A 25,161-nucleotide genomic window follows, 5' to 3' on the forward strand; every position below is an offset into this window, starting at 1 on the left:
TTGGAGCACACTGTGACTGACAAAATTGTCCGCATTGAAAGGGGTAGGCCCATAGGCGTGCTTGCCGTTCAGGTGGGAGAACTCTTCGCATTTGTAGACGCTCTTGAAATCACTTCTTTGAAGTGGTTTAGCTACAACGAGCTTCACAGTGACATCTTGAAACAGCTTGTTTCCTGCCTAAAAAAAAAAAAAAGACGTCCCAATGGGCTGCGCACAACATGGTCCAAGCCTCACCAATCAAGTGACCAAGTTTTTTCTGCTTACTCATTTGCGTGTTTACACAAAGGCACTTCACAAGGAGCGAGAAACTTTCAATGAAAAGAGGAAGTACCTGAGGATCAGGTGCATCACCTAGGCTTGATTGCATCCCAATGCTCTGGGGGGGTGCTTGTGAACTGTAAAACTTTTTTCTTGAGGATAAAAAAAGACGCGTGATCAATTATTAAAGATGCATTGTGAACAGATAGAGTGTCACTACTCGGAAATGCGTTGTATGACCTATGTGGAGAAAATAAAAGGTTTTCATCCAGATATCGCTCGTGATTCTCATCTCTGAGTTTGACGCTACGAACTACGGGGCTTTATTTACAGATTAGTGCTTGAGGAAATGATGATTCGCCGTGGAAGGTGTTGCAAGCAATGGCTCACAGCTGAGTTCATCGTTCCCCTCTTCTACCACTTCATCAATAAAATGTTTCAGTGCCGTCACGCGCTCACTTTCGGCACCCTGTCCATATTTCAGTTCAGTCGCGCACCTGCGTAGGCATCCTGTCATTCTGAAAGCTAACATAATTTTTCAGTCACCATTTGAGGCCATGCATGAGCAAGAAAATTCATTTTAAATGTTTCACATTGCCCGTGCAAATGCTTGATTCCCATCTCTGCACAGCGCATTGCCGCCTTGGGTGACGATTTTCTCCGAAGGGATTACGCGCTAGCCGACGCATTCATCACACTTCCCTATTCTAGCCACTGTAACTCTACCCACAGCCACAAGCGAGAAATCGCGACTAGATTGACTTGTCTCGATGTCGAAATGTTGCCATGGTTGTGAGACTACCTAGGCATGAGCGAGTCTATGCTGTGTTTAGAGTTTGCGCTGTTTAACCGTAGGTGACCAATAATCACTGTTTCGATTAACCGATGAATTTTACTGTGCAACACAAAGAATTCCAACTATATGAGCCCGTTTAATTCTGTTAATGAGACATTTTCAATTAAGCAAGTTTCTTTTAGTGGGAGTCCACTGTACTTGGAAAATTTTTGTTCTATATGTATATAGAACAATGTGTGTATGTATAGAATCCTGTATATGTTGTGTCTAAAGTTGTATAGTATGTGTAATCTTTTGCCTGTTTTTTTTTTTTTTTATTATCTAACTGCCACTGATGTTTGAGTTATGTGCGTCTAGAAAGGGGTGTGACACTCAGTCAGGCACTTGTACCATTTTGTCACCCATAATAGGGAGCACAAATGTACATATTAATTGACTTTGTCTGAAATAAAGTTGAAAGTTGAAGTTGAAATGTGTTGCAGAGTGGTAGAGGTATCACGTGAATTTCCATATTTGGGTATGGCTTGGAAATGCTTAATTATTATTTCATCTTTATTATTCTTATTTATTGCATCAAGGAGGAGCGTTGCCTGGAACGTCAAGCGAAAAGCAAGTAAATACAAGATAAAAAGTGCTCAGCAGCGCAAACCACAGGAGGAGATAGAGGAGACGAGACAGACGTCAGCGCTCTGTCTCGTCTCCTTCATCTTCTCCTGTTGTTTGCGCTGTTGAGCACTTTTTATCTTGTATTTACTTGCTTTTCGCTTGACGTTCAAGGCAATGCTTCTCCTTCATTCAATAAATAAGAACAATAAAGATGAAATAACAATTAAGCGTTTCCAAGCCATAACCAAATATGGAAATTCACGTGATACCTCTACCACTCTACAACACATTTCAACTTCAACTTCTCGTCTCCGCTATGCCCTCCAGTCATTTGGGCTGTAAAGCACTTTTTCATGATGATACGGGGCGCGAAAAAAACGACACACAACAGAGAAGAAGTACACAGACGACGCGCTAAGAAGTACACAAGCGCGTCGTCTGTGTACTTCTTCTCTGTTGTGTGTCGTTTTTTTCGCGCCCCGTATCATCATGAACCAGCACCAACTCGCCCAACTTTTCACTTTACTGAGTATAATTTCTTGTACAAAGGGCTCTTTTGAGTGTTCTAACGAGCGCGTCGTCTGTGTACTTCTTCTCTGTTGTGTGTCGTTTTTTTCGCGCCCCGTATCATCATGAACCAGCACCAACTCGCCCAACTTTTCACTTTACTAAGCACTTTTTATCATGTTATGCCAACATGCCCAATCCTACTGTCTCTCAAGTAAAGACACCCCTGACTGAATTCCTAATGCGCAATGCAGTGGCCAGTGAATAGTTGTGAAGCGTGAGCAGATTTTGACTAGCAGATCCTGCCTACGTCGGCCTAGCGAGACGAGAGAGGGGAAGGGGAGCAACAGCTTTGTGGGAGTCTTCCTGGGCCAGCACGAGACGCGAGCATGCATAGTGGGGACTGTGGACGGTGCCGCCACCAACGCGCCTCATTGTGCGACTAAGAAATTCTCCGCATTTAAAAAAGCCTATTTGAGAAAATATACACCCAAGCATTGACTTTGCCTTACATACCTTACATACACCTCGACTCAACATTTTCAAATGATTATATAAAAGTGCGAAACCATTTTTTTCTCGCTACATGCAAGCTTCGCCAACAGCAAGGCAGCCTTCTCAGATGAATGAATGAATGCTTTGAGCGTCCCCTTTATAAAGGGATGGTCACATGTGTGCCACCAGACTTGCAAAAAAAAAAACGAAAGAAAAAGCTTCTTTTTTATGTTGGCCTAATGCCTTATCTACTTCTATTATATCGATCTTCTTATAAGAAAAAAATATAAGCTTATGACCCATCTCTCTGTATCTTCAGGCAAAATGACCTCATTTTCTCACTATTTTTGTCCTTTATTTCTACGTATCTGCCACCAGTACTCTGTCTTTTACTTGCTTCTATAGCAGACGTGTTCAGCTTTTCATGTTTGTCCCTGAAACCCAAAGCCTGATGTAGGCTTCTGCCCACACGTACTGTATTTGTAATGAACGCCACCCCCCCCCCATATTTTTCAGAAATGTTGATGCCAATTTGGAGGGAGAGTTCATTAAGTGACAGAAAAAAGTCACGCGAGTTATAACAGCGCAAATTTCGCATGACCGCCTTGCTTGCTTTGGCCCGTGAAATGCGCGACAAATCTTTTTTTGTAGCCTAAAGCTCTTCTTGTTTCTTCCTGTAAGGAAAGTGCATGGATTGACGTCAAAGTGTCATCCAGTCGCTCGGTCTCAATGCTTTAGTGCATGCTGTTTGTAACCATCCGCACAGCTAGCATACCGGCCGAACACTGTGCAATAAGTGTCCCAACAACGACAAACCCAACAACAGAAACGCAACATCGGATGACGGCACGTAGACGTTGTGGTAGACGTTGCGAGTGCACGGCGCGTCGTCTCTGCTGTGAGTGCCGTCGTGCTTTGCATAAGGTCCGTTCGATTCGTCTGCCCCACGTGAAACAGTTCACGGGGTGCTGCACTTTGCCATTCATTTCAGTGGTGCAGCATTGGCGACCTCTGAACCCTGTCATTTGTTTCAAGAGATGCAGAAGAGGTGCAGCACTGGTTCACGATTTTCGTGCACCTCCTACGCTGATGGTGCCAGCTTGGTGCAGCCGTGCATGCAGCTGAGCAGACGACGCAGCACTCAAACGTATGCGGCATATCCGCCTCTACTAACGCGGTGTGTTTTGCCAAGATGTTTGCACCTCATAAATTGTCCACATGTGCGGTTCGCCATCGTTCAGTGTTAGCTGAACGGTGTAAATTAAGCCAACAGAAATAAGATCTGCACCTTGTTGGCACATCGTCATTCGTTTCGGGGGTCGCGCTATACCTGTACTGCTGAACTCACGCTGCACAATTTCTGAACTTCGCCTGCACAGCCATGAACCAGTTCCGATTGGTGCAGGTGAATCGAACGAACCTATAGCCTCCGAGATGGCAGGCACGCGGGGTGTTTTTACGCCGCGCACCTGCTATTTCGGAGATCACGCACTTTGTTTTTTCGCATAGAGAAAAGAATTCCTTCCTCCTTGTTTTTTTTTCGTTTTTGTGCTGCTATGCTTGGGTGGCGCTATCAGCAAAGAGGTTTATTTTGCATTTGACAGATAGCACTTTGCCGCAAACGCGCGACTTTCAAATTTTGACTAACGTCGTTCGCGCTCGCGCTGCTTGCAACTGTTTAGCATGGTTGCGAAATTATGTTTTCACTTCTATTGTGTTGGTATTTTGCGATATAATGGCTTGATTTAACATTGTTTCGATAGCCAATGGCACTGGCTATGATACCGAAATAAAATGAACTGATACATTAAGAAAAGTATTTTTTTCCTTTTTTTTTTTTTTTTCAAGGACGAAGATGGGGGTGGCTTCTTCATGTGAGTGGGTTGATTATGCGGGTAAATACCATATACCTGGGCGGATATCGCTGCATTCAATCAGAACATGTTCCCCGCTGCATGTACATTGTTCTTCTTCTTTATTCAATCTCGCTTTATGACTATGCATTCTAAGGCAACCCAACCTTGCTTCGAACATTAAAGCTCTTGCCCTTGAATTGTCGTAAGCGCTCTCTCTATATTTCGTTTTTGCCCTTTCGGTAGTATAATGAGAGCTGAAGTAATACTGCAAGGCGAGCTAGTTGGCATGAATGCATAATAACTTATTCTTAGCGAACACTGATAAGCTGTATATGCGAAAATCTGGTGTTTGTATCGGATGAAAATTTACACTCGTACTGAGTGACAACTTTTAGTAGAATGGATCGTGATTTGCTGCCAGATCTGTAGCAGGTTGCCACTACAATATTTTGCTTAGTGGATAATTTCTTGGTACTGGGCAGAATTGTGCAATTAGATACATTTGTACTCAGGGAGCTTTTGAGACAAAAGGAGGGGAACTAAAATTTACTTGTACTGTTCCTGTTCAAAACACCTTGCAGTTTTTGGACCTTATGTTATAATCTTGAGCCAACCGTACATGTTTTAAGTACACTCCTTCATCAAATAAGCCCCTTCTGAGCTACCACTCCTTTCATTCCAGGGTAATAAAAATGGAGCGGCCACATCTTGTCTAAAATTCGTAGTTACCACGTTGTGTCATCATTTGGCATAGAAGAACTTTCAGAGAGCAAGTTATTAGGCTAAAACACACCGGCTTTCCCGAGACTGCTTTGTAGGAAATTCGTAAGCGCCTTATTAAGCATATTAAAGGCAGCCAACATCACCAGCAAGAACGTGAACGAGGCAGAGTAGTGGTGATACTGTATGTACATGCACTGTCACACCGAATTAAAAATACTGCCTATAGGCATGGGCTAAACGTTGCTTTTATGGCTAAGAATAAAGTGGCTAAGCTGTGGTTTGGAAAAATGTGGATGCTGTCAGACGAGGAAGCGCACAGACTTGCATGATTAGGGACAAGGTTAGTTTTGTTCCATAAGCATCTAACCTTGTTTGCTACATTCCTTTGACATGTGGACGAGCGTATGTGGGGCAGACTGGTCACTGCATAAACACAAAGGAAGGCCGGTAACAGCCGTACATGGTGCAAAGTGTGGGCGCGAGATACGCTTTTTGAATACACTCATTTTGTTTAGACACCACGATCTCACATTAACATTAGGCAATCATCTTTTATCAGCCACCCTGCAGTGACTATTTTGGAAAAAGAAGTGTCGCAACTGAAGCAGATAATGAGCACAGATCCGAGAAAATGGTGCGCATGGGCTGATAGCATTGATATTTTCCTTTTCTGAATAAAGCCTTCAGTTAATAGTAGCGCTCGTCCCTCTCTTTGTCTGTGTGTGTCAATTTATTATGTATACTGCTTCTTTTCCATGTGTCCACACTCTTCATATACCTGGACACTTTCCCTGCCCATCTACTCTTCTTTCCTAAGCCTAGGGGTGAAACTGGGTACAAGAGTTGGTGCACAGTCCTGGGAGCAGGCAAAAGTGCTTTTTGTAGCAGGCTTGAAGCCGCCAAAAGGGCCTTTTCGAGCAAGTTTATAACAGTAGGAACGTCCAGACCTGAAGTAGCCCAGTTCAAAAGACTTGTGAAGCCACATTTATTCACTGCTGTGGTTTTCACTCAGCCAAATTGTGCAAAAGCTTTTCTATTGCAATAGAAACTATTTAGACACTCTTAATGGGTTTTTGCCACTGCCCTCATGTCCTGAAAAAATTCCAAATTGATAAAATAGCCCTACACAATGTATGTTTCAACCACAGGTAACAGAACTTTAGCGGCGAACACGGCCAAAGCGACCATGGTAGTATATGAGAGACTATTGGTCAGCTGCCAGCTCGTAATAAGATCATGTGCTATGGGACGCCATAACAGGCAAAAAAAAAGTGTTCCACACTCGCTGTCACAGCTAAAGCAGCACTGACCCACGCTGCCACGTTGCATTCACATATATATCTAATAAAGTAGATGGGAGGAGAGCAGCCGTGGTAGCTCAGTTGGCAGAGCATCGGACGCGTTATTTGAAGGTCACAGTTTCAGTCTCGAACCACGACAAATTATTTTTTCATCCCTTTTTCTTTATTCTCATTTACATTACAATTACCTCGTCTAACATCCCCTATACTTTCTATGGCATGATTGTCTGTTAGATCTCATCAACATCATATAGCAGTCGCCCCGCCGCGGTGGTCTAGTGGCTAAGGTACTCGGCTGCTGACCCGCAGGGCGCGGGTTCAAATCCCGGCTGCGGCGGCTGCATTTCCGATGGAGGCGGAAATGTTGTAGGCTCGTGTGCTCAGATTTGGGTGCACGTTAAAGAACCCCAGGTGGTCTAAATTTCCGGAGCCCTCCACTACGGCGTCTCTCATAATCATATAGTGGTTTTGGGACGTTAAACCCCACATATCAATCAATCAAATCAATCATATAGCAGTCAATTTTTCACTGCATACAGACGACGCTTTCACTGTTAGTGGTCATTAACAATCTGCTGTGGCCAGGCACGGCTGTGCTGAGCCAACAGGGACATTTCACCAGCAACTGCCACAGTGGCGCTGCATGTTCGCTTGGAAACACCAGTGCACGAGCCTATTTTCAAAGTCAGCATCTATGTGAACACTAACCTTTTGAGCGCAGACCATCAATTATTCATGCTGCCGGGAGAAATTCACTTTTCAGAACTCTAGGGTGCAACTTAATTTAATAAACTTCTGGAAGGCAGTGAAATCCACCACCTTATGCTGCCATTGCGGTTGAAGGAGGAAAAGAAAGGATGCTAACTCTAAATCCCAGCACTAATAGTGAACAGAGGCATCCATTGCCGAGGAGGTGGCTTTTCCAGCCGGTTTTCCAGTCTAGGAACTGGGTGTGAAGGGGAGGAGCAGAAAACAGAAGGTACCTCTGTGCAACTCCAGGAAGATGGATAATGAGTGCAGGGGAGTACAAGTGCTCAGGGCTTTGTTTGTCATTTACTTCTTACAGGGCGCTGCACTACGTCACATCAGCTGGACATTGAAAAGCTCTGTACCACAAGAATTTTTCATTGGTTCATTACACATTTGCTACTCGCCCTGTGCCAGCTTCCTGCACTCAACGGTGTCAAAGAAACTTGGAGCTGGACACAAGGCAGACGCATCAACACATCATGCACATGACATGCCCAAGACGTTCTTATTGCCTGTTTTTGTGAGATGAATCGTGCACCTTTCAAGAGGCTGGCATGAATCATGTGTTCTCATCGATATATAGCGCATCACACCCCTGTTGTAAAGGCACCAGTAACAAGCCAATTGTTGTCAGGACTGGCGCCAGCAGGATGCGCGAAAACTAAATGGAGGTAGATTAGTCATGCACCTCGCTCAATTCGCAGTAAAAATAAATAAACAAAAATGTGAACATATACGGTTGGCATGTTTTAATATTTCTATCAACTTTCATTCTTCTATTCAAGAAACAGATTGCACAAATTACATGTCGCCTCAAATATTTTTCGCTGTGTCACGAACTCCTGCGACTTACGCAGGACCACTTCTTGTACATCAGCTTCTCCATGTTTGGGCATGCGCCTGTGAGATAAAGGGCAGGCGGCGTACAGTCTGACATTTCATTTTTTTTCCGGGTTGGTAGCCCCGAAAACGCGTAGCCTCTCGAAACGTTCAAACCTGGTAAGAGGAGAAATCAACCCTTTGCGAATAGACTTGGCCAATACGAGACTAAAAAACAACCCTTCTGGCCTTTTAGAGGTCAGAAGGGTTTTAGAATAAGCAAGAGATGCATGTGTGTTCAATTAAAAGAAAGAGCGTGTTAAGCAAACTGTGTGGAGAAAAGGACAATTGCATGATTATTGGTGCCTTTAAGCCATCATAGACAGACTTTTTTTTTTGCTTTCCTGTCGTGAACACAGGTCGCGCATGTTTTTTTTCGAAAATTTGAATTTTTTAAAAATTGATTACTTTTTAGAAATTTATTATTTATTTATTTGCAAAATACTGCTAGCCTAAAGAGGCTGTAAGCAGGAGTGGGGATATAAAGATGAAGGAATCTGCACATACTACACGAAATAAAATGATAAAGAAAGCAATAACGGCATCATCATCATCATCAGCCTGACTATGTCCACCGCAAGACAAAGGCCTCTCCATGTTCCGCCAGTCAACTCGGTCCTGTGCTTGCTGCTGCCATTTTATACCCACAAACTTCTTAAGTCTCATCTGCCCACCTGTCTTTCTGTCTCCCCCCAAATCCACTTGCCTTCTCTGGGAATCCAGTTAGTTACCGTTAATGACCAGCACTTATCCTGTCTATGCGCTACATGCCCAGTCCATGTCTATTCCTTCCACAGCAATATTATCATCATTTATATTGATAATCACAGCAGTGTGCAACTACACTGTAACCATTATAATTTCAATTCTTATAATACATACATGAAATGAAAGAATATATGCATCTCATTATGAAGTGACTGATACCTAAATCAAGTACAGTAAAAAAAAAACAGAAAAAATACATGCAGGTAGAAATGCACCAGTGAACATAGAGGAAATGAATTAGTAAACTGGCACATTTATATAGTCTTCAATTGAGCCTGGAGCGTCGAAATGAAATCTGATGTGGTCGTGCTTTCCACGACATCAGCTGGGAACTCGTTCCATTCTCTTACCATTCGTGGGGTAAACGTGTTGTGAAATAGATCTGTTCGGCAGTTATAGTATCGCAATTTTTTCGAGTGATGAGAGCCTGTGATTCACTTACTTACAGGTTGATATATGATACTAATGATATTAAGGGCCAAAAACTGCCTAATTTCAGCACCTAAAACGTGATTTTTTTAGTGCCAAAAAATGAGACCTCTACTAATGAGGCATATTTTTGAATTAGGAGGACCAACGGGAGTATATTGCTTGATTTTTGTACATTCTTGTTACTTTTGACACTCAAAATTTTAAAATGTTGCATGGTCGCTAAAGAAGGTGCTGGAGAACTACTCACTTGTCTCCGAAGAAATAATCGCTTTGGCCCAAGCGTTCAGACAGTGCAGCACAACAAGACTGGACTTCTTCAAACACCTTGGCATGGGGAGAACACATGCAGAAGAAAGGGCATCCTTCGTTATAGAAAGGAAATATGAACACGTAGTCATTCAGAGAAGGAGCTCACGACATTTATCACAATCCATAAATCATTTTTCAAATTATGACTATGGTTGATCAGCCCAGTTCAAATCAAACTGGAAAAATTTGGATTCCATAATGACATGGGTGACAGCTACAACTGTTATGCAAGGTGAGAAACTAAAATATTACACTAGGCAGAGCTGATTTAACACTTTTGTTATCCATGCTAATGCACATAGGGCTATAGGAACATTTTAGATATGTGTGAGGTCATTCACACAGCTCATAAAAGGAAACCTCAATGCAACAAAGCTCACAGTATTTTTTTTTTTTTTGCATGCACAACCTCAATATACTGATGCTTAAATGTGGTGCACAACAAGGACTTCTTTTCTTTATTGTGACCAAACTTGTATGGCCACTCCTAGGGCAAAATAATAGGGCTGTTCATTTTCGCCTTGATGGTTCAGCGAACTGGGAGCGCGGGGCTAAGCACAGACACAAAGCAAAGAGGAGGCACACAGCTATTTGCTTTGAGTCTGTGTTTACCCCCGCGCTCCCAGTTCGCTGAACCATCATGAATTACCAACTAGCCCACCTTTTTATCCTATTGCATTTCCACCTTGACATTGTTGTCATTGTTATGATAAAAAGAACCCAAGAAACACAAGCTGCACCACTTTCACACACTGGTATAAAAGGTGAAATAAGAATTTCTTTGAATGCGCACTATGGGGTTGATTAAAGGGTGTTCACACAAGGGCTCGATCTGCAGATTACCGAGTCATATGACAGGAGGGGTCACACTAGGCTTGTGTAAATAGTTGATTTTAAGTTCAAAGGAAACAATGATTTGATTGAATTTCAAATTCAATTTCAATAGCACATGTCACACATTATAAAGAAAAATAATCATACTGCATGTACTAACCTAACTAAGCTGCACAATATTTTTTTTCATTGAAGCATGGCACGTGCAAATGACATTCTTTTTGGTACAAAGTGGAAGCAACTTTGAATAGTATCAGGATTTGGTAACCTCCAAAATATGTCAAGTTTTAAATTTCACTATGCTTAGCACACAAGCACATGAGTTTAAAAAGCTTTTAAACTAAAAAAACGAATATATGCGAGGGTCATATGTACACTAAACTTTGAAGTAGGGCTTCGCGGCAGTGTGGATTTCCCTAGGATAGATGCATTTACGGTATGGATATAAATGTATTCTCGGTATAGAACCTCTAAACAGCAGTGAAACTACCTTTACCGGTGGGGTACTAGTGGACTAATATACACCTTAACTGAAGTACTGGGCAAGTTAGCATAGACTTATGTTGAAGCGTACCGCATAAAAAAAAGAGAGCATTACTATTTATAATAGTACGGTTGGCTTCATCGATTGCTGCTGTGTATCTGTTGAAAGATTTATGGAAATCTTTGCTTTTTAGTTAAAATCAACAGTTGTTGCCTGGAACAGCGATGTCCACTTTCAAAAATCAGGCATATGCGTGATCTTGAGGGTTGCTCCTGTTCTAAGCGACGTCTTCTTGAGCCGTATGAGCAGAATAACACACTACGATCTAGAAGGGGAGTTAGGTGCCAATGATTTTCTTGTCATTTGCAGTGATCTTCATTACACACCTGTTATGATAAATGTTCTAAAGGAATTTTTAAGAAAGGAGGTCTTGGTTTGAATTTGTAAAGTTACTCAAAACAATTTCCTTCAGTCTTCGTATTCAAGTTTAAAACTTCGCTCCAGAGCATATTTTTTGGATTTTCTTGCCTAGAACAAGGCAATCCCTGTTGCAGTTTTTATCCGCACATTCGCACTTGATAAAAAGTAGTATATCTACTAATTGCCTATACGCAGCAGTCACTAAGTCATGAAGCAAAATGCAGTTTCCTTAGGCAAGTCAACCGGCTATGTGAACCTGGGTTTCCTGGTGATATTCTAGTTTCATCATCTAGCACAAGATAAAAAAAATTGAGAGTCCTGTGCAGCACAGTCACGGCTTCCTTTGCAGAGCATCTTGGGACATACAAGGAACCCACTATGCCTTTCAGAAAGCACTCCACGGTTCCTTACTCTCCAGATAAGCGAAGTACCTGCTACATATATGTAGGGAATTATGTACACTTTCTTTGTAGAGTACCAAAGTCGGTTGAAAGCACTGAATGACTTACTCATTGTGTAATTTGCATTGTGCCTGGCAATTCGCCTGGTTGTTCTTTTTACTTATATATTCAGGGTGTTTAACAATTCGCTTTTTCAAAACTCCCCGACTTTTCCAGGTTTTCCCTGATGATTTGAAGCAAATTCCACAATCGTTACATCTGCTTGGAAAACTCTGTGCACTGGAAACAGACCTTAGAATGGTGAAAAAAATCGAACAATCCTATAGAATAAGTAAATAAATGTACCGCATGTGCTCAGAATGTTCCGAGCGCATGCGGTAAATATAAAAAAAAAATATCTATATCTGGCCAAAATGATACCTCCGAGCCAGAGAGTCAGCAAGTTGGTTGTTTGGCAGAATTCAAACCAACGAGTTAAAACTAACCATAGCTAAAAGTTTGAAGGAGCCCACAATAGTCCAACAGCGCAGCCAAAGTTGCTAGGAAATGTAGAAGTGACACCATCACGTGGCATCTGTACAGAAGAACACCGGAACCTGGCCTGTTCTGCCACTGGAGTATATTCTAGTTCACTATAATGGTTACAGACCAGGCCACTTAGGATTTACTATTCAAGATGTAGATTGGATTGGATCTGATACGACTTGGTTGCTGTATTTACTAATGATTTACATCCCCACCTAAATGTACACGTCTAATATATACTTCTAAGCACAAAAATAACAACATTATACTAGTGAATAGGTTGTATTCACGTAAAGTCAGCTTGGCGGGCACAGCAGCGAAAAGTGTGCCAGCTGTGCTGGCAACCGCGTGGCCACCATAGCGGCAGTTGAGTACAGCGGTTCCAACAGGTGCACAGAAGTTGCTGCGGGCATAATGCTCTTGTTTTATTTCATTTGGATTTCTAAGGTACGAGATGTACCATTTGTGAAGCTGCTGCAGCTATGGGCGATGCGTATTCGGCTCGCTTGAGCGTGTAGACTGAGAAATTGGACGCCGATGCTAAACAGCGATACACGGACAAAGTGGCTCTATGCAGTGCGCCTTGACTCACTCATTCTGATGAGCGAGGAGGCCGCATTTGACACCAGACTGGTTTTGAAGGTGGAACTATGAAACAAAGGACTGCTTAGTGCATATACAGCAAGTTTTATGATGCACGAACGACTCAAAGCCAAGAAATTGTTGAATGCTTGAGTAGTGGGTTTGTGCACAAACCTTTGCTAAAAATTCACGCTGCCTGCGTCGCTGTGGGTGCAAAAGTAAAATAATCTGAAGTTATATTCCATCTGTAAGGGCTAAAGTCGAGTTTGCCCATGAATTTGATACTGGTGCAATGTTTTACGAATCTAGTTGAAGGGGCGGGCTTAACAGCACTTATGAACTTGCACGTAAAAACACCATTGCATGGGGCAGATTAGATTGTGGTAAAGTGCGCGCGAGATGGAAATTTCGACATGGCTGGCTCACCCACAGCTTTGATCAATTGAATGAAAAGTATCAGGAACGTTAAATTATTCTAGAGACCAAGGTTACAAGCCCCCTGTGCTTTGACACAAGTGTATTAAGCCAAGTCCCTTTAGCAAGCAAAACAAAAGTGTAATTTAAGCTCACAGTGTACTGCACGTGTATTAATATTAATAGTCCAACGCTGAGTACTCCGCTATGTTCTGCTTTTCGTAGATGCATTTACTGTGTTATTGTGATTTCTTTATTTTCGTGTTTAGTTTGCATCTGAATTACTCAAAGCTGTCAGAATCGGAACTCAACTGAGTTTACATTCGCAGACGAACCTGTTTTCAAGCACTCACCCCGCAGCCTTGTTAAAATCGGCCTGGCGAAGACAGCTGAATTACTCGCCATGACGCTTTGCTGCGACCTGCAGTGACCCGCTACATGACCGCGAATAACGTTCGGAAAGGAATAAAATTTAACCGGTTTTGCATTTTCAGGCTTGTCACCCTTCCATTTTGTGCGATGGCTGCACACAAATATGGCACAATCAAACGTAGTAACGAAACGGCTCAACTTTAGTATCACACAGAAGTACACACATGTGTACATGGCCCTAGTCATGGCGGCCGGACGTAGTGCCTTTCCCGCATTGCCCCGTACTGTGGAGATAGTTGAAGCATAGACTGCGGGAGCGCAGGATTGCTCGGAGGTGAGACCACTTATCCTGTGCGCCTTGCATAGACAATGACTAACAATGTCGCAAGAACAAAGCCACACTGCACAATTTTCTTTATTTCTTTTTTTTTACTACGAGCACAAGCATGTTGATGTTTTATTTCTCTGGATTCAGGACACTACGCTTAGCATTCGACAAAGTCTTCAAACACCTGCAATGAAAGCTAGGGGTAGCATTTAAAGCGATGATGTTCAGATATGCGCACTGCTGGCAAGAAGAAATCTGTCTGGTAGCATCAGCTCCCTCGATTCCACAGATTTATCACAGATGCAGGTGGGTTACCTTCATTTGCGTAGTCTTCTATAAATATAACGCTAAAAAATAATCACAAATTTAATACGTATCACGTCAAGAAACTCAAATGAGAAATTTAAATAAAGTTACTCAACTCTAACCTTGAAATGTGAGCTAATACCAGCATTAGGAGCGTAGCTGAGGACGTTTACTGTTGCATCGCCAATATTACAATGATAGGAATAATAATATTAAAAGGCATCACATAGCCCTGCAAGGCTCTGCTAATGCCAGTTCTATCTGAATCAAAGGAATTCAAACCAAGCTGAAATCATGGTCAAGCCAAATATGCACAAATTTACCAACGAATGTAATGTTGTGGTTGGAAAGTCAGATACGCTGAGTGATATGAAGAAGCAACAGATATCAAAATAGTGAATGTACCAACATGGAAGCTAAGGGAGGTTTTGGGCGACGTGAAGGACAAGTTGCCAAGCGAAAATTTCCACGGCTTTATTTATACTTTAGGCTGTCACAATTGTGTGAACCACTGGATTGATGGGACCACTGATTTCAAGAAAAGTGAAACATGAATATAACGCCAGGAAACAACGTGTGACCTCACATGCCCTCACTAAACACGTGGTTTACAGTCCACGAAACTGATTGGTCAAGCACGCATGTTCTGGCCAAAGAAAAGCTTGCATCTGCCTGCACCTGGTATACCAGCACATATAGGCAACTGCCCTTACACTGAGCAGGAGTGATGGGGCACTTTCGAAACTCACAAAATTGACTGCCCATTGCGGGTCATTGTAACAGAAAGGGGGACCTGGAAGTCGGTAGCACTTTTCTTGCAGGAAAAGCTAAAAAATGCAACAATAGACGACCCTTTCTTGGTCAAAAACTCTGACCCTGTTATTGACATTATTGGGCGAACTAACATAGGACTCCAGGCAATGTCTGTGGATATTAAGGACTTGTATTACTCTTTGCCGCATGAACAACTACTTAAATGTGTAGAGGGATCCATAGACAGCTTCGGATCATCAGCGTTCCAAACGCGTACTGGAATTCATAACAGCAGCTTATTAGAACTACTCAGTTTCTATTTGAAGGCCACTTTGGTATCATGGGAAGACAAAAACTACTTACAAAAAAGTGGAGTATGTATTGTTTCATGTTTGGCACCCATTCTCATTGACATATTTCTAGCACATCATGATCGTGTCATGTCAAACAAGCTTGATGACTCTGTAGTTTTTAAAGTTTGCCGTTTTGTTGATGATTATTCAGTGTTGTTGAAATGTGATAGTCAAAATTTTCAGACCATTTCTTCTGACGTGTTGACTGTTTTCCGAGAGTGCCTGAAACCACTAGTTCTAACCCATGAATCACCCACTGATAACAACCTGAAGTTTCTAAATTTGAAGCTTGTTCTAGAATCCCGACATGTTTGCTGGATGTATGAACCAAGAACCGGCAAGCCACTTCTGCCTTTCAGCTCAGCCCACTCTAAATTGGTCAAGCAGGGCATCGCTAACTTCTGCCTGGCCAACGCCTTAATGAAGTCCTACCTCACATGGTACACCGCAGCTTTACTCTACAAGTGGAGCGTCTAACCAAAGCTGGTTACCCGGCGCATGTTCTCGTTTCGGTGGCGGAAAAGCTGGTCACTGTCGTGAAGCGAGGCGACAAACCGGATAAGCGAAACCGTGTCAGAAAGAGCCGGCCTGTCGTACTACCTTACGTGCACGACGTCTCACACAGGCTAAAAAAGATTGCTCGAGACGCCAACGTTCTTGTGGTTTTTTCTGCACCGGAAAAATTGCAGAGGCTTTGCAAACGGGTCAATACACCTCGCGCTAATTCTGCCTCGTGCTCTGTCTCACACAGGACACGCTACGTCCCATGCGCAGTGGAAGTCGTATACTTGATTCCACTGACGTGTGGGTGCATCTATGTCGGCCAAACCGGCAGGTGCATAAATGACCGCCTCCGAGAACACCGAAACAATGTGCACAACGTGGTACAAGGGCATCTTGGCATTCATTGCCGAGATTGTGGGTGCATCCCCCTCTTTGATCAGTGCTCTATATTGGCAAGGCACACGGACCAGCTTACCCGAGAACTTATCGAAGCTGAAAAAATACACTCGCTAGGAGATAAATGCGTAAGCACTTCATTGGTTGCTTTATCACAAGCTGAACGTGATTACCTGGCTGGGCTTTGAGGCAATAGAGGACCCGTCACACGTGCTTCGTTACTGATGTGTTGATTAGGCTTGCATTTTACCTTCACGCTCTGTAATCACCATTTTTAGACGTATATATTCTTGCCACTCTGTGAAATAAAGTTAGTTGGAAGTCAGCGCTCTTTCTGTCTACCCTGTCCTTTTTCCTTTGTTCGCGCGCTGAAACATCTTGCAATTATGACTACGCACCAACTAGCCCAAGCTTCCACTCTTATGGGAGGGTAAGTTAGTTTGACGTATATGATGCGCTGGTCAATCCATTAATAATGTCACAATCCCGTCGCATACGTCGTCAAACACTTTCCGCCAGACAGTGGCACATACCCACGGGCAGGTATGTGCCACTGGTATGCGGGTATGTGCCACAGGTGATTGACCCTTAGTACCCATGAACGACGAGAACACACATGGGCAATTTTAACCTGCGAGCGTTATGAAATACCCGACATCGGTAGCATTGACCCGACAAACGCAAAGAATAAATGTCAGGGTCCCAGCTGGAATCGAACCCAAGCATTCTGTGGGGCAATGAAGCATTTTACCACAGAGCTACGCCAGGTCTCAGAACTAATTTTCAAATAAACGCTAGTCTTCGTGAAAGGCCAATAGTGGTTGCAGTGCTGCCTACTCAATTTTATAAACATTACATATGAACTCCTTTGACACAGCCTTCACGTCAGGTTAACGTCAATTGTAGTTGGTTGCCATGCGCTTAAGTTGATTTATGTAGCAGTGCCCAGGACCAGCATCCTCGCGAGCTTCATATCAGCTTCTGGTATTGCTAATATGCATGTCCCAGTTGGCACCGTTGCTAAAGTGCAAACAACTGGTTATATAAACATCTGAAACCCTTCAATATATCTCTGTGCGTGCAACATTTGTACATATATTTAGCGTCATTTCATGGCGTGTCGCTCAATAAAAAAATCGCAACACGACCACGTTCTTTGTGCATGCTTCGCATAACGACGATTCTCAGATACATGGTATCTGCCGAATCATTTTTTAATCAGACATGAAATATTTTTGTAAAATTTCATGCAAGATTTGTAAAATCGTCAGCGTGGTCGAAATTCGTACATTTTATAGAAAAATCGAAAGACTTAGCAGATATGTACTGTCACGGGATTGACACAGGATCTGCTCACACTATCCGGCAGAAACTATATCGTGTCTCATCTGCAGAACGCAAGGTCATTTCTCAACAGGTAAAAGTGATGTTAAAAAAGGGGTCATCTGAGAGTCGTGTAGCCCTTGGGCTGCTCCTGTGATTCTTGTCCGAGAAAAGGAAGGTACATGGCGATTATGCGTGGACTACAGATGCTACAAAAAACGATGTCTACCCACTTCCCAGGACTGAAGACGTCATTGATTTTTTACATTCTGCATTGTACTTGTCATGAATTCGAGATATGGATATTAGCAAAACCTCATGCATCCAAATGACAAAAACAAAACTGTCTTCATAGCCCCAGATGGTCTATTTCAATTCAAGGTAATGCCTTTTGGCCTATGCAACATGCCAGCCATGTTTGAGCGCTTCATGGACACTACATTACGTGGACTCATGTGGGAAGTTTATCTTTGTTACTTGAATGACATCATTTTTGCCGTACATTAGATGAGCACAACCATCGTCCAGATATTGTTCTCACTTCACGAGAGAGAACTAAACTCACTCTGAACTACAAGAGTTGTCAGTTTGGCAACTGTGAAACCCTGGTTCTCGGACACCTGGTTGACAAGCATAGTGTTCGACCCGACTATCAGAAAGTTGCTGCAGTCAGCAGCTACAAACGATTTCAGTCTGTACAAGAGTTGCGAAGCTTTATGGGCTTATGCTCATACTTTCATCGCTTCATACGTAAGTTCGCCGACCTCGCTTACCCTTTGACGTCCCTACTCAACAAGGACGCACTTTTTCGGTGGTCAGCAGAATGGGAGTAGTCTTTTCTGCAACTCAAGTTTATTCTTATGTACTTCACTACGACCCATCTGCAGCCAAAGAGGTTCGAGCGACGCCAGTGGTGTAGGTATCGGCACAGTCTTGGTCCAACGCTATGCAGCTGCTGAGCACGTCGTTGCCTACGCCAGTTGCTGTTCAAGCATACCGGAACACAACTACACTGTCACAGAGCATGAATGTCTCACGGTTGTAATCGCCATGCACAAGTTTCATCTATCAACACCGATTTTCGATTATCACAAACCATCATCTTTTATGTTGGCTCACTGGACTACAGGACCCACCTTGCTCGTTGGGCATTATGATTGCAAGGATATGACTTTGAAATCTGCTACAAGAGCAGTCATCGGCATGCCGACCCCGACTGCCTTTCACGACTTCCCCTTGTGACAACAGAGTGCGACACAGACAACTTTGATGAATATTTGGCAGTGGTCGATGCTCTATTTCCGGATCTAAGCACTTCTCGCGCAGAGCAACGCAGTGACAACAGTCTCGCTGCTTTCTTTATCTCTGGAACGAATGGTCAATGCCGTTTCATCATAAAGCATGGCGTTCTTTACAAAAAAAAATTTTTCCGGCATAGGCCCTTGTCTATTTCTAGTTGTGCCTACAAGATTATGGCTACACGTATTTTTCGCAATGCATGACGACCCAACATCTGGTCATGTGGGCTTTTTTCAGACATTTTAACTGACAAAAGAATCCTTCTCCTGGCAGAAAGTGCATAAAAGTGTGACTGCATAGGTTGTGAGCTGAGAGCAATATCAATTCTACAAGCGTCCTACAACCCCGCCAGCCGTACTACTTCATTCCATAGCAACCCTGGGTTCACCATTCGACGTCGTCGTTGTTGACCTGCTCAGTCCTTTTCCGCGGTCAACGAACAGCAACCAATGAATTATTGTAAACTTTGACCACCTCACACGATATGCCAAGAAAAATGTAGCAGGCCGCTCAAGTTTCACAGTTCATGCTGTCTACCCATTATAGTACGCCATGGATCCCCACATGTCATCCTCAGTAATCACGGGTGGCAATTTATTGCTGATGTTTGAAGACCTGCTTTATCTTGCTTCGTGCCATTTTTCTCACACTACCATATACCATTCACAGGTTTAACGGAACGAACTGATAAGACTCTCCTGAACATAATTTCCATGTATGCTGATTCCGGACACAAACGATGAGACACCATCTAGCCATTTATAACTTTCGCCTACAACACTGCACAGCACGAAACAAGATACAGTTCATTTTATCTGCTCCACGTACACCAACCCCGGAAAGCTTTTTACACTATTCTTCTGTTTCCCGAGACCGATCAATCAACGTACTCTTGCTAAAACCGTTTGCTGCGCAGAAGAAGCCTGGTGCAATGCTTGTCTTCGAACTTTTGCTTCCCAGGAACGCTTCAAGAACCATTACGACGGAAGTCATCGGCACGTGTTATTTGAGAGAGGCGATTTGATGTGGCTTTGAATGCCACTTCGCAAGCCTGGCTTCTGCCAAAAGTTTCTGGGTAACTACACTGGTCCCTTTGTTGTCCTAGAACGCCTCAGCAATGTCAGAACATCTGTCAGGTACGTGATATCGTGTAGCAAGACAAGTGTCACCCATGTTGCCCATCTAAAACGCTTCCATCGAAACGAAGACTAACTCGCCCGGTGGGCATCGTCTGCAAAGAGGGAATCACTACGATACTGAGGGGACGAGTGAAAGAAGAGAAGAACAAAGTTGGTCCAAGCGGTGATCTGCCCGATTTCGGGACTCTCGCAGTCATCATTTTCTGTAAATAAAGGTATCTCACCGTAACACTATGTTACATCGCATCTTGCGTGATGCGACACCTGCATAGCATGTTTCAGCAAAAGAGTTTCAAGAACCAGCGTGGCTCTGTGACTGCCACACAACGGTCCTGGGTTCAAACTGCCTCCATTTTTTTATTACTTTTTTTTATTTCTCGAGCCAGCGTAGCACTTACGAACACCAGTGTTCGTAACTACGGTGCCTAAATCAGTAATTGTTGTGATTTCAATACAGCTTTGACTATAACATAATAAGTGCTTCAGCCACTATCACTGTCACCACAGTCATAGTCTTATTTATTTTTATTTATTTATTCAGATACCTACAGTGCCTAACTGGGCATTATTGTAGGGGGAAAAAAACAGGAAAAAACAGAGGTAGTATATACAACATGAAAAGCAACAAACATTATGTAAGGATAAAAATAACATCAGCACTCTAAACATAAATAACATTATAAAAAGACTAAACATCACAATACTAAGAGGTTGATAAAGGTTGCACAACACGAAAAAGCAACATAACATAATATGAAAGTAAACTTTTAAACATAAGTTAACTTAATAGATACATAACCGCACAAGAAAGACAGAGTAGAAAACACAACTTGACAGAAGCTGTAAATGATGAGCTAAAGTTAAAAATATTCCACATATGTCATGTAAAACCTAGTTAAACTGTGACGAAGCCTTCGAACAGTGGGTCGTCCTCTCCAGCGCCTTCTAGTGGGTCGCTCTTTTTAGCAAAAAAGAAGAGCAGCTTGTGCAGAGAGTCGGTACCCGCATTGACTATCGCTGTCAAGCATAATCGACGAGTGTCCGCCAATAAACGTCTCAACAATTTGGTGGAGGTGCTGCGACATGGATGCGACATGGATGCGACATGCGCGTTCTGCGACATGGATGGGACCCGTGAACCGATGGCGCACTGCTGACAATCGCCCCATCTGCTTTGCTTGTGGTTGCGTCCGTCACGTAGCACGCTATTGCAATCGTGTGAAGCAACCGGAGGTCGCCTCCAATTTTCCCAGCCAATTGAGCCGCTTTTATGACCAACCGCCGCCTACGTCACCGTCGTCCCGCCCCGCTCCATCTACCTGCCGATCACACTCTCCGCGACGTCGCTCACTGTCACCGATGCGGCCACGTCCACTACAGGGTGACCAGGAAAACTAGTCGTCGCAGTCCACGAGGCAAGGGCTCGTGAACTGCGGGCTTCACGTCTATCACATTCAATCACGTCTATCACATTCAATGGGCTTTCCCTCAGGAAAGCCCATTGAATGTGATAGACGTGATTGTGGATGGTATTCGTGCATCTGCCCTTGTAGATACTGGAGCCGCCTTATCCGTCATGGACGCGAAACTTAGCCGATTACTGCGCAAAGTGACCACGCCACTTTCCGGGCTCTCCCTCCGTACAGCCAGCACCCAAAGCATTCACCCTACAGCGATGTGTACAGCCCGCCTCATGATTCAGGACGTGATGTATGCCGTCAAATTCATCATAATTCCTTCATGCTCTCACGACGTCAACCTAGGATGGGATTTTCTCTCCCGCCAGGACGCCGTCATTCATTGCGCACCAGCAGAAATACAGCTGACACAATTCTCTTCATTGACGCCGGTCGACAGTCCATCTGCTGCAAGCAAGTTACTCGTCAGAGACGACACGCAAGTGCCTGCAAACTCGTCCGCGGCAGTGTCGGTCTACTGCGCAAGTCTTTCCAACACCGCTGCACACCTCTCGCTATCTCATCGTGTTTTCACCAGAAAAGGCTTGCTGGTTCCTTTCGCGACCGTGCAAGTCACTCACGGCAGCACCACTATATTTTTGTTCTGAACTCATCCCCGTACAGTGTCACGTTGGTGCGAGAGGAATGTCTCGGCAGCGTGGAACCTATCGAAGACGCACAAGTCATGGATCAACCTGATGACATGCACTGCCAAAGTTACAATACGCTTAGTGCTGTTTCTACATCTGTTTCATCATCCGCTGATGTATTCGGTCCTTCCATTGCCGACAACCTTACGCCGGTCCAGCGCTCCCAGCTTCTGGCCCTGTTGGAAGAATTCCGCTCTTCTTTCGATATTGCTCAACCTTCTCTCGGCCGCACATCCACTGTTACGCATCGCATTGACACAGGCGCACAACCACCACTACGGCAACGTCCATATCGCGCATCTCCCACAGAGCGCCGTGTAATCAACAAGAAAGTGGACGACATGCTTCGCCGCGATGTTATTCGCCCCTCTAACAGCCCCTGGGCGTCTCCTGTCGTTCTCGTCGCAAAAAAGGACGGTTCTGTGCGTTTCTGTGTGGACTACCGACGCCTCAACAAGATCACTCGTAAGGACGTGTACCTACTACCGCGTGTAGATGACGTGCTTGCAAGCCTGCAAGGAGCCGAATTCTTTTCATCTCTCAATTTGCGCTCAGGGTACTGGCAAGTACCTACGGCGCTTCATCCGAAACTTCGCGTCTATCGTATCGCCGATGACGAAGCTCCTTGGAAGTAACGGGCCTCTCCATTCATGGTCATCACAGTGTGACGACGCATTCACAACGCTCCGTTGTTTGTTGACGTCGCCTCCCATACTCTGCCACTACGACCCTACGGCCTCTACAGAGGTACACAGGGACGCCAGTGGTGTCGGTCTCGGCGCTGTCCTTGCGCAGCGCAAACCAGGTTCGCGGAATATATCGTGGCGTATACAAACCGTACGCTTACAAAAGCCGAAACTAATTACACCGTCACTGAGAAAGAATGTCTGGCAATCGTCTGGGCCCTTACCAAGTTCCAACCTTATTTGTATGGCCGCCCATTTGATGTAGTCACCGACCATCATGCACTATGCTGGTTGTCGTCATTGAAAGATCCCTCAGGCCGTCTCGCCCGGTGGGCACTTCGCCTGCAAGACTACGACATCCGCGTGCTGTACCGCAACGGAAGGCAACATGCTGACGCCGACGCCCTGTCGCGCTCTCCCTAGCCTGATGACAATGCCCACGACTCAGCGTCTCACCTTACCGTTGTTTCCATTAGCATTCATGCCGTTGCTACTGAACAGCGCAAGGATCAATGAATTGCCTCGCTGATAGACTTGCTGACTGATCCATCCACTCCATCCACTCGCCCGTTGCGTCGTCAAGCCCACCATTTCGCCGTTCGCGACGACCTCCTCCACCGACGCAATTACAACGGTGACGGCCGCCAGTGGCTACTAGTCATACCCCGCAGTCTGCACTCTGACATATGCGAATTCTTTCATTCTGATTCGCAATGTGCGCACTCCGGGGTATCGATAACTTACCACCGCATTCGCCAACGATACTTTTGGCGCGACATGTACCGCTACGTGCAGAAATTCGTTCGCTCCTGCATAGAATGTCAGCGCCGCAAAACTTCAACGCACCTGTCGCCAGTAGGTCTGCAACCTCTACCTTGCCCTGCCAGGCCGTTTGGGCGCGTTGGCATCGATTTGTATGGGCCACTTCCACTAACGTCAGCTGGTAACCGCTGGGCCATTGTTGCTGTGGGCCACCTCACGCGATACGCCGAAACTGCCGCTCTCCCCGCAACTACAGCGAGCGATGTGGCCTCCTTCCTGCTCCAAAGATTCATGCTGCGACACGGTCCACCTCAGGAACTACTCAGTGATCGAGGCCGCGTCTTCCTGCCTGAAGTCGTCGAAGCCATTCTCAAAGAGTGCAACGATGTTCACCGCAAAACTGCTGCTTACCACCCGCAGACGAATGGCCTCACTGAACGCTTCAACCGTACGCTTGGCGACATGCTCTCCAAGTACGTCGCCGCCGATAACACAAATTGAGATGCCATTCTACCCTTCGTCACCTACGCATATAACACCGCCCCTCAAAGCACTAGTGGCTTTTCACCTTTCTTTTTATTATATGGAAGGCACCCGTCACACACCATCGACACTATACTTCCGTACAAGCCAGATCCGTCTGAGTGGGCGCCTATTTCTGCTACAGCCAAGCTTGCTGAAGAGTGTCGAGAGCTTGCAAGGACCTTTAAAGCGCAATATCAAGAGTGGCTAAAAGGCATTCGCGCTGACACCGGCACTACTGCTCCCACGTTCCTCCCTGGAGCGCTCGTCTGGCTCTCGATCCCTACCACATCAACTGGCCTATCTTCAAAACTATTGCCCAAATACGAAGGCCCCTACCGCGTCGTCGAACGCACTTCCCCTGTAAATTACTTGATCGAACCCATCGAACCATCTTCGGACATGCGCCGTCGAGGGCGCGACATTGTCAACGTGGAGCGCCTCAAAACCTACCACGACCCGCTCATAGTAACCAGCTGTTAGGTCGCCAAGCGGCTCCCTCTTCGTACCCGGGGTAGTTGTGGCGAAGCCTTTGAACAGTGGGTCATCCTCTCCAGCGCCTTCTAGTGGGTCGCTCTTTTTAGCAAAAAAGAAGAGCAGCTCGTGCAGAGAGTCGGTACCCGCATTGACTGTCGCTGTCAAGCAAAACAACGAGTGTCCGCCAATAAACGTCTCAACAAAACAAACATTCTGCGAGGGCTTCATCAAAGGAAGTCGGCAACGACAGTACAACTTCATTCGGGAGATTATTCCAGTCATGGGCTGTCGTCGGAAAAAAAGAATGTTTATATAGGTTGATACGACACCTATATTCCCTAAACTTCAGGGAATGGTCTACGCGGGCAGATCTATAGGTAGGATCAAGTATGTAGGTTTTTTTCCTTAAGCCTGTTGCACCTATAAAAATTTAGTGGAACAGTTTCAGACGCATGTATTTCCGCCTGTCCTGCAAAGACGGCCATCCAAGTGTC

General features: G+C 44.6%; 1 protein-coding gene across 11 annotated transcripts in view; it reads right to left on the reverse strand.

Annotated features, from left to right (window-relative positions):
- Positions 1-25,161, reverse strand: part of LOC119172472 (metaxin-2) — a 259,544-nt gene that overhangs the window by 58,090 nt on the left and 176,293 nt on the right. For 3 of the 11 annotated variants that reach the window (XM_075894041.1, XM_075894035.1, XM_075894034.1), the window contains 3 exons: positions 9,619-9,695; positions 332-410; positions 66-177 (listed from right to left, as the gene is read on the reverse strand). In XM_075894041.1, the coding sequence (XP_075750156.1) occupies positions 66-177; positions 332-410; positions 9,619-9,695 (268 nt within the window). Of the gene's footprint in view, positions 1-62; positions 178-331; positions 411-8,026; positions 8,193-9,618; positions 9,734-25,161 lie in introns of those variants that run through there. The other 8 variants (XM_075894044.1, XM_037423587.2, XM_075894039.1 and 5 more) reach the window with 7 other exon arrangements.

The sequence above is a fragment of the Rhipicephalus microplus genome, chromosome 4 (assembly GCF_043290135.1).
Source record: "Rhipicephalus microplus isolate Deutch F79 chromosome 4, USDA_Rmic, whole genome shotgun sequence".
NCBI lineage: Eukaryota > Metazoa > Arthropoda > Arachnida > Ixodida > Ixodidae > Rhipicephalus > Rhipicephalus microplus.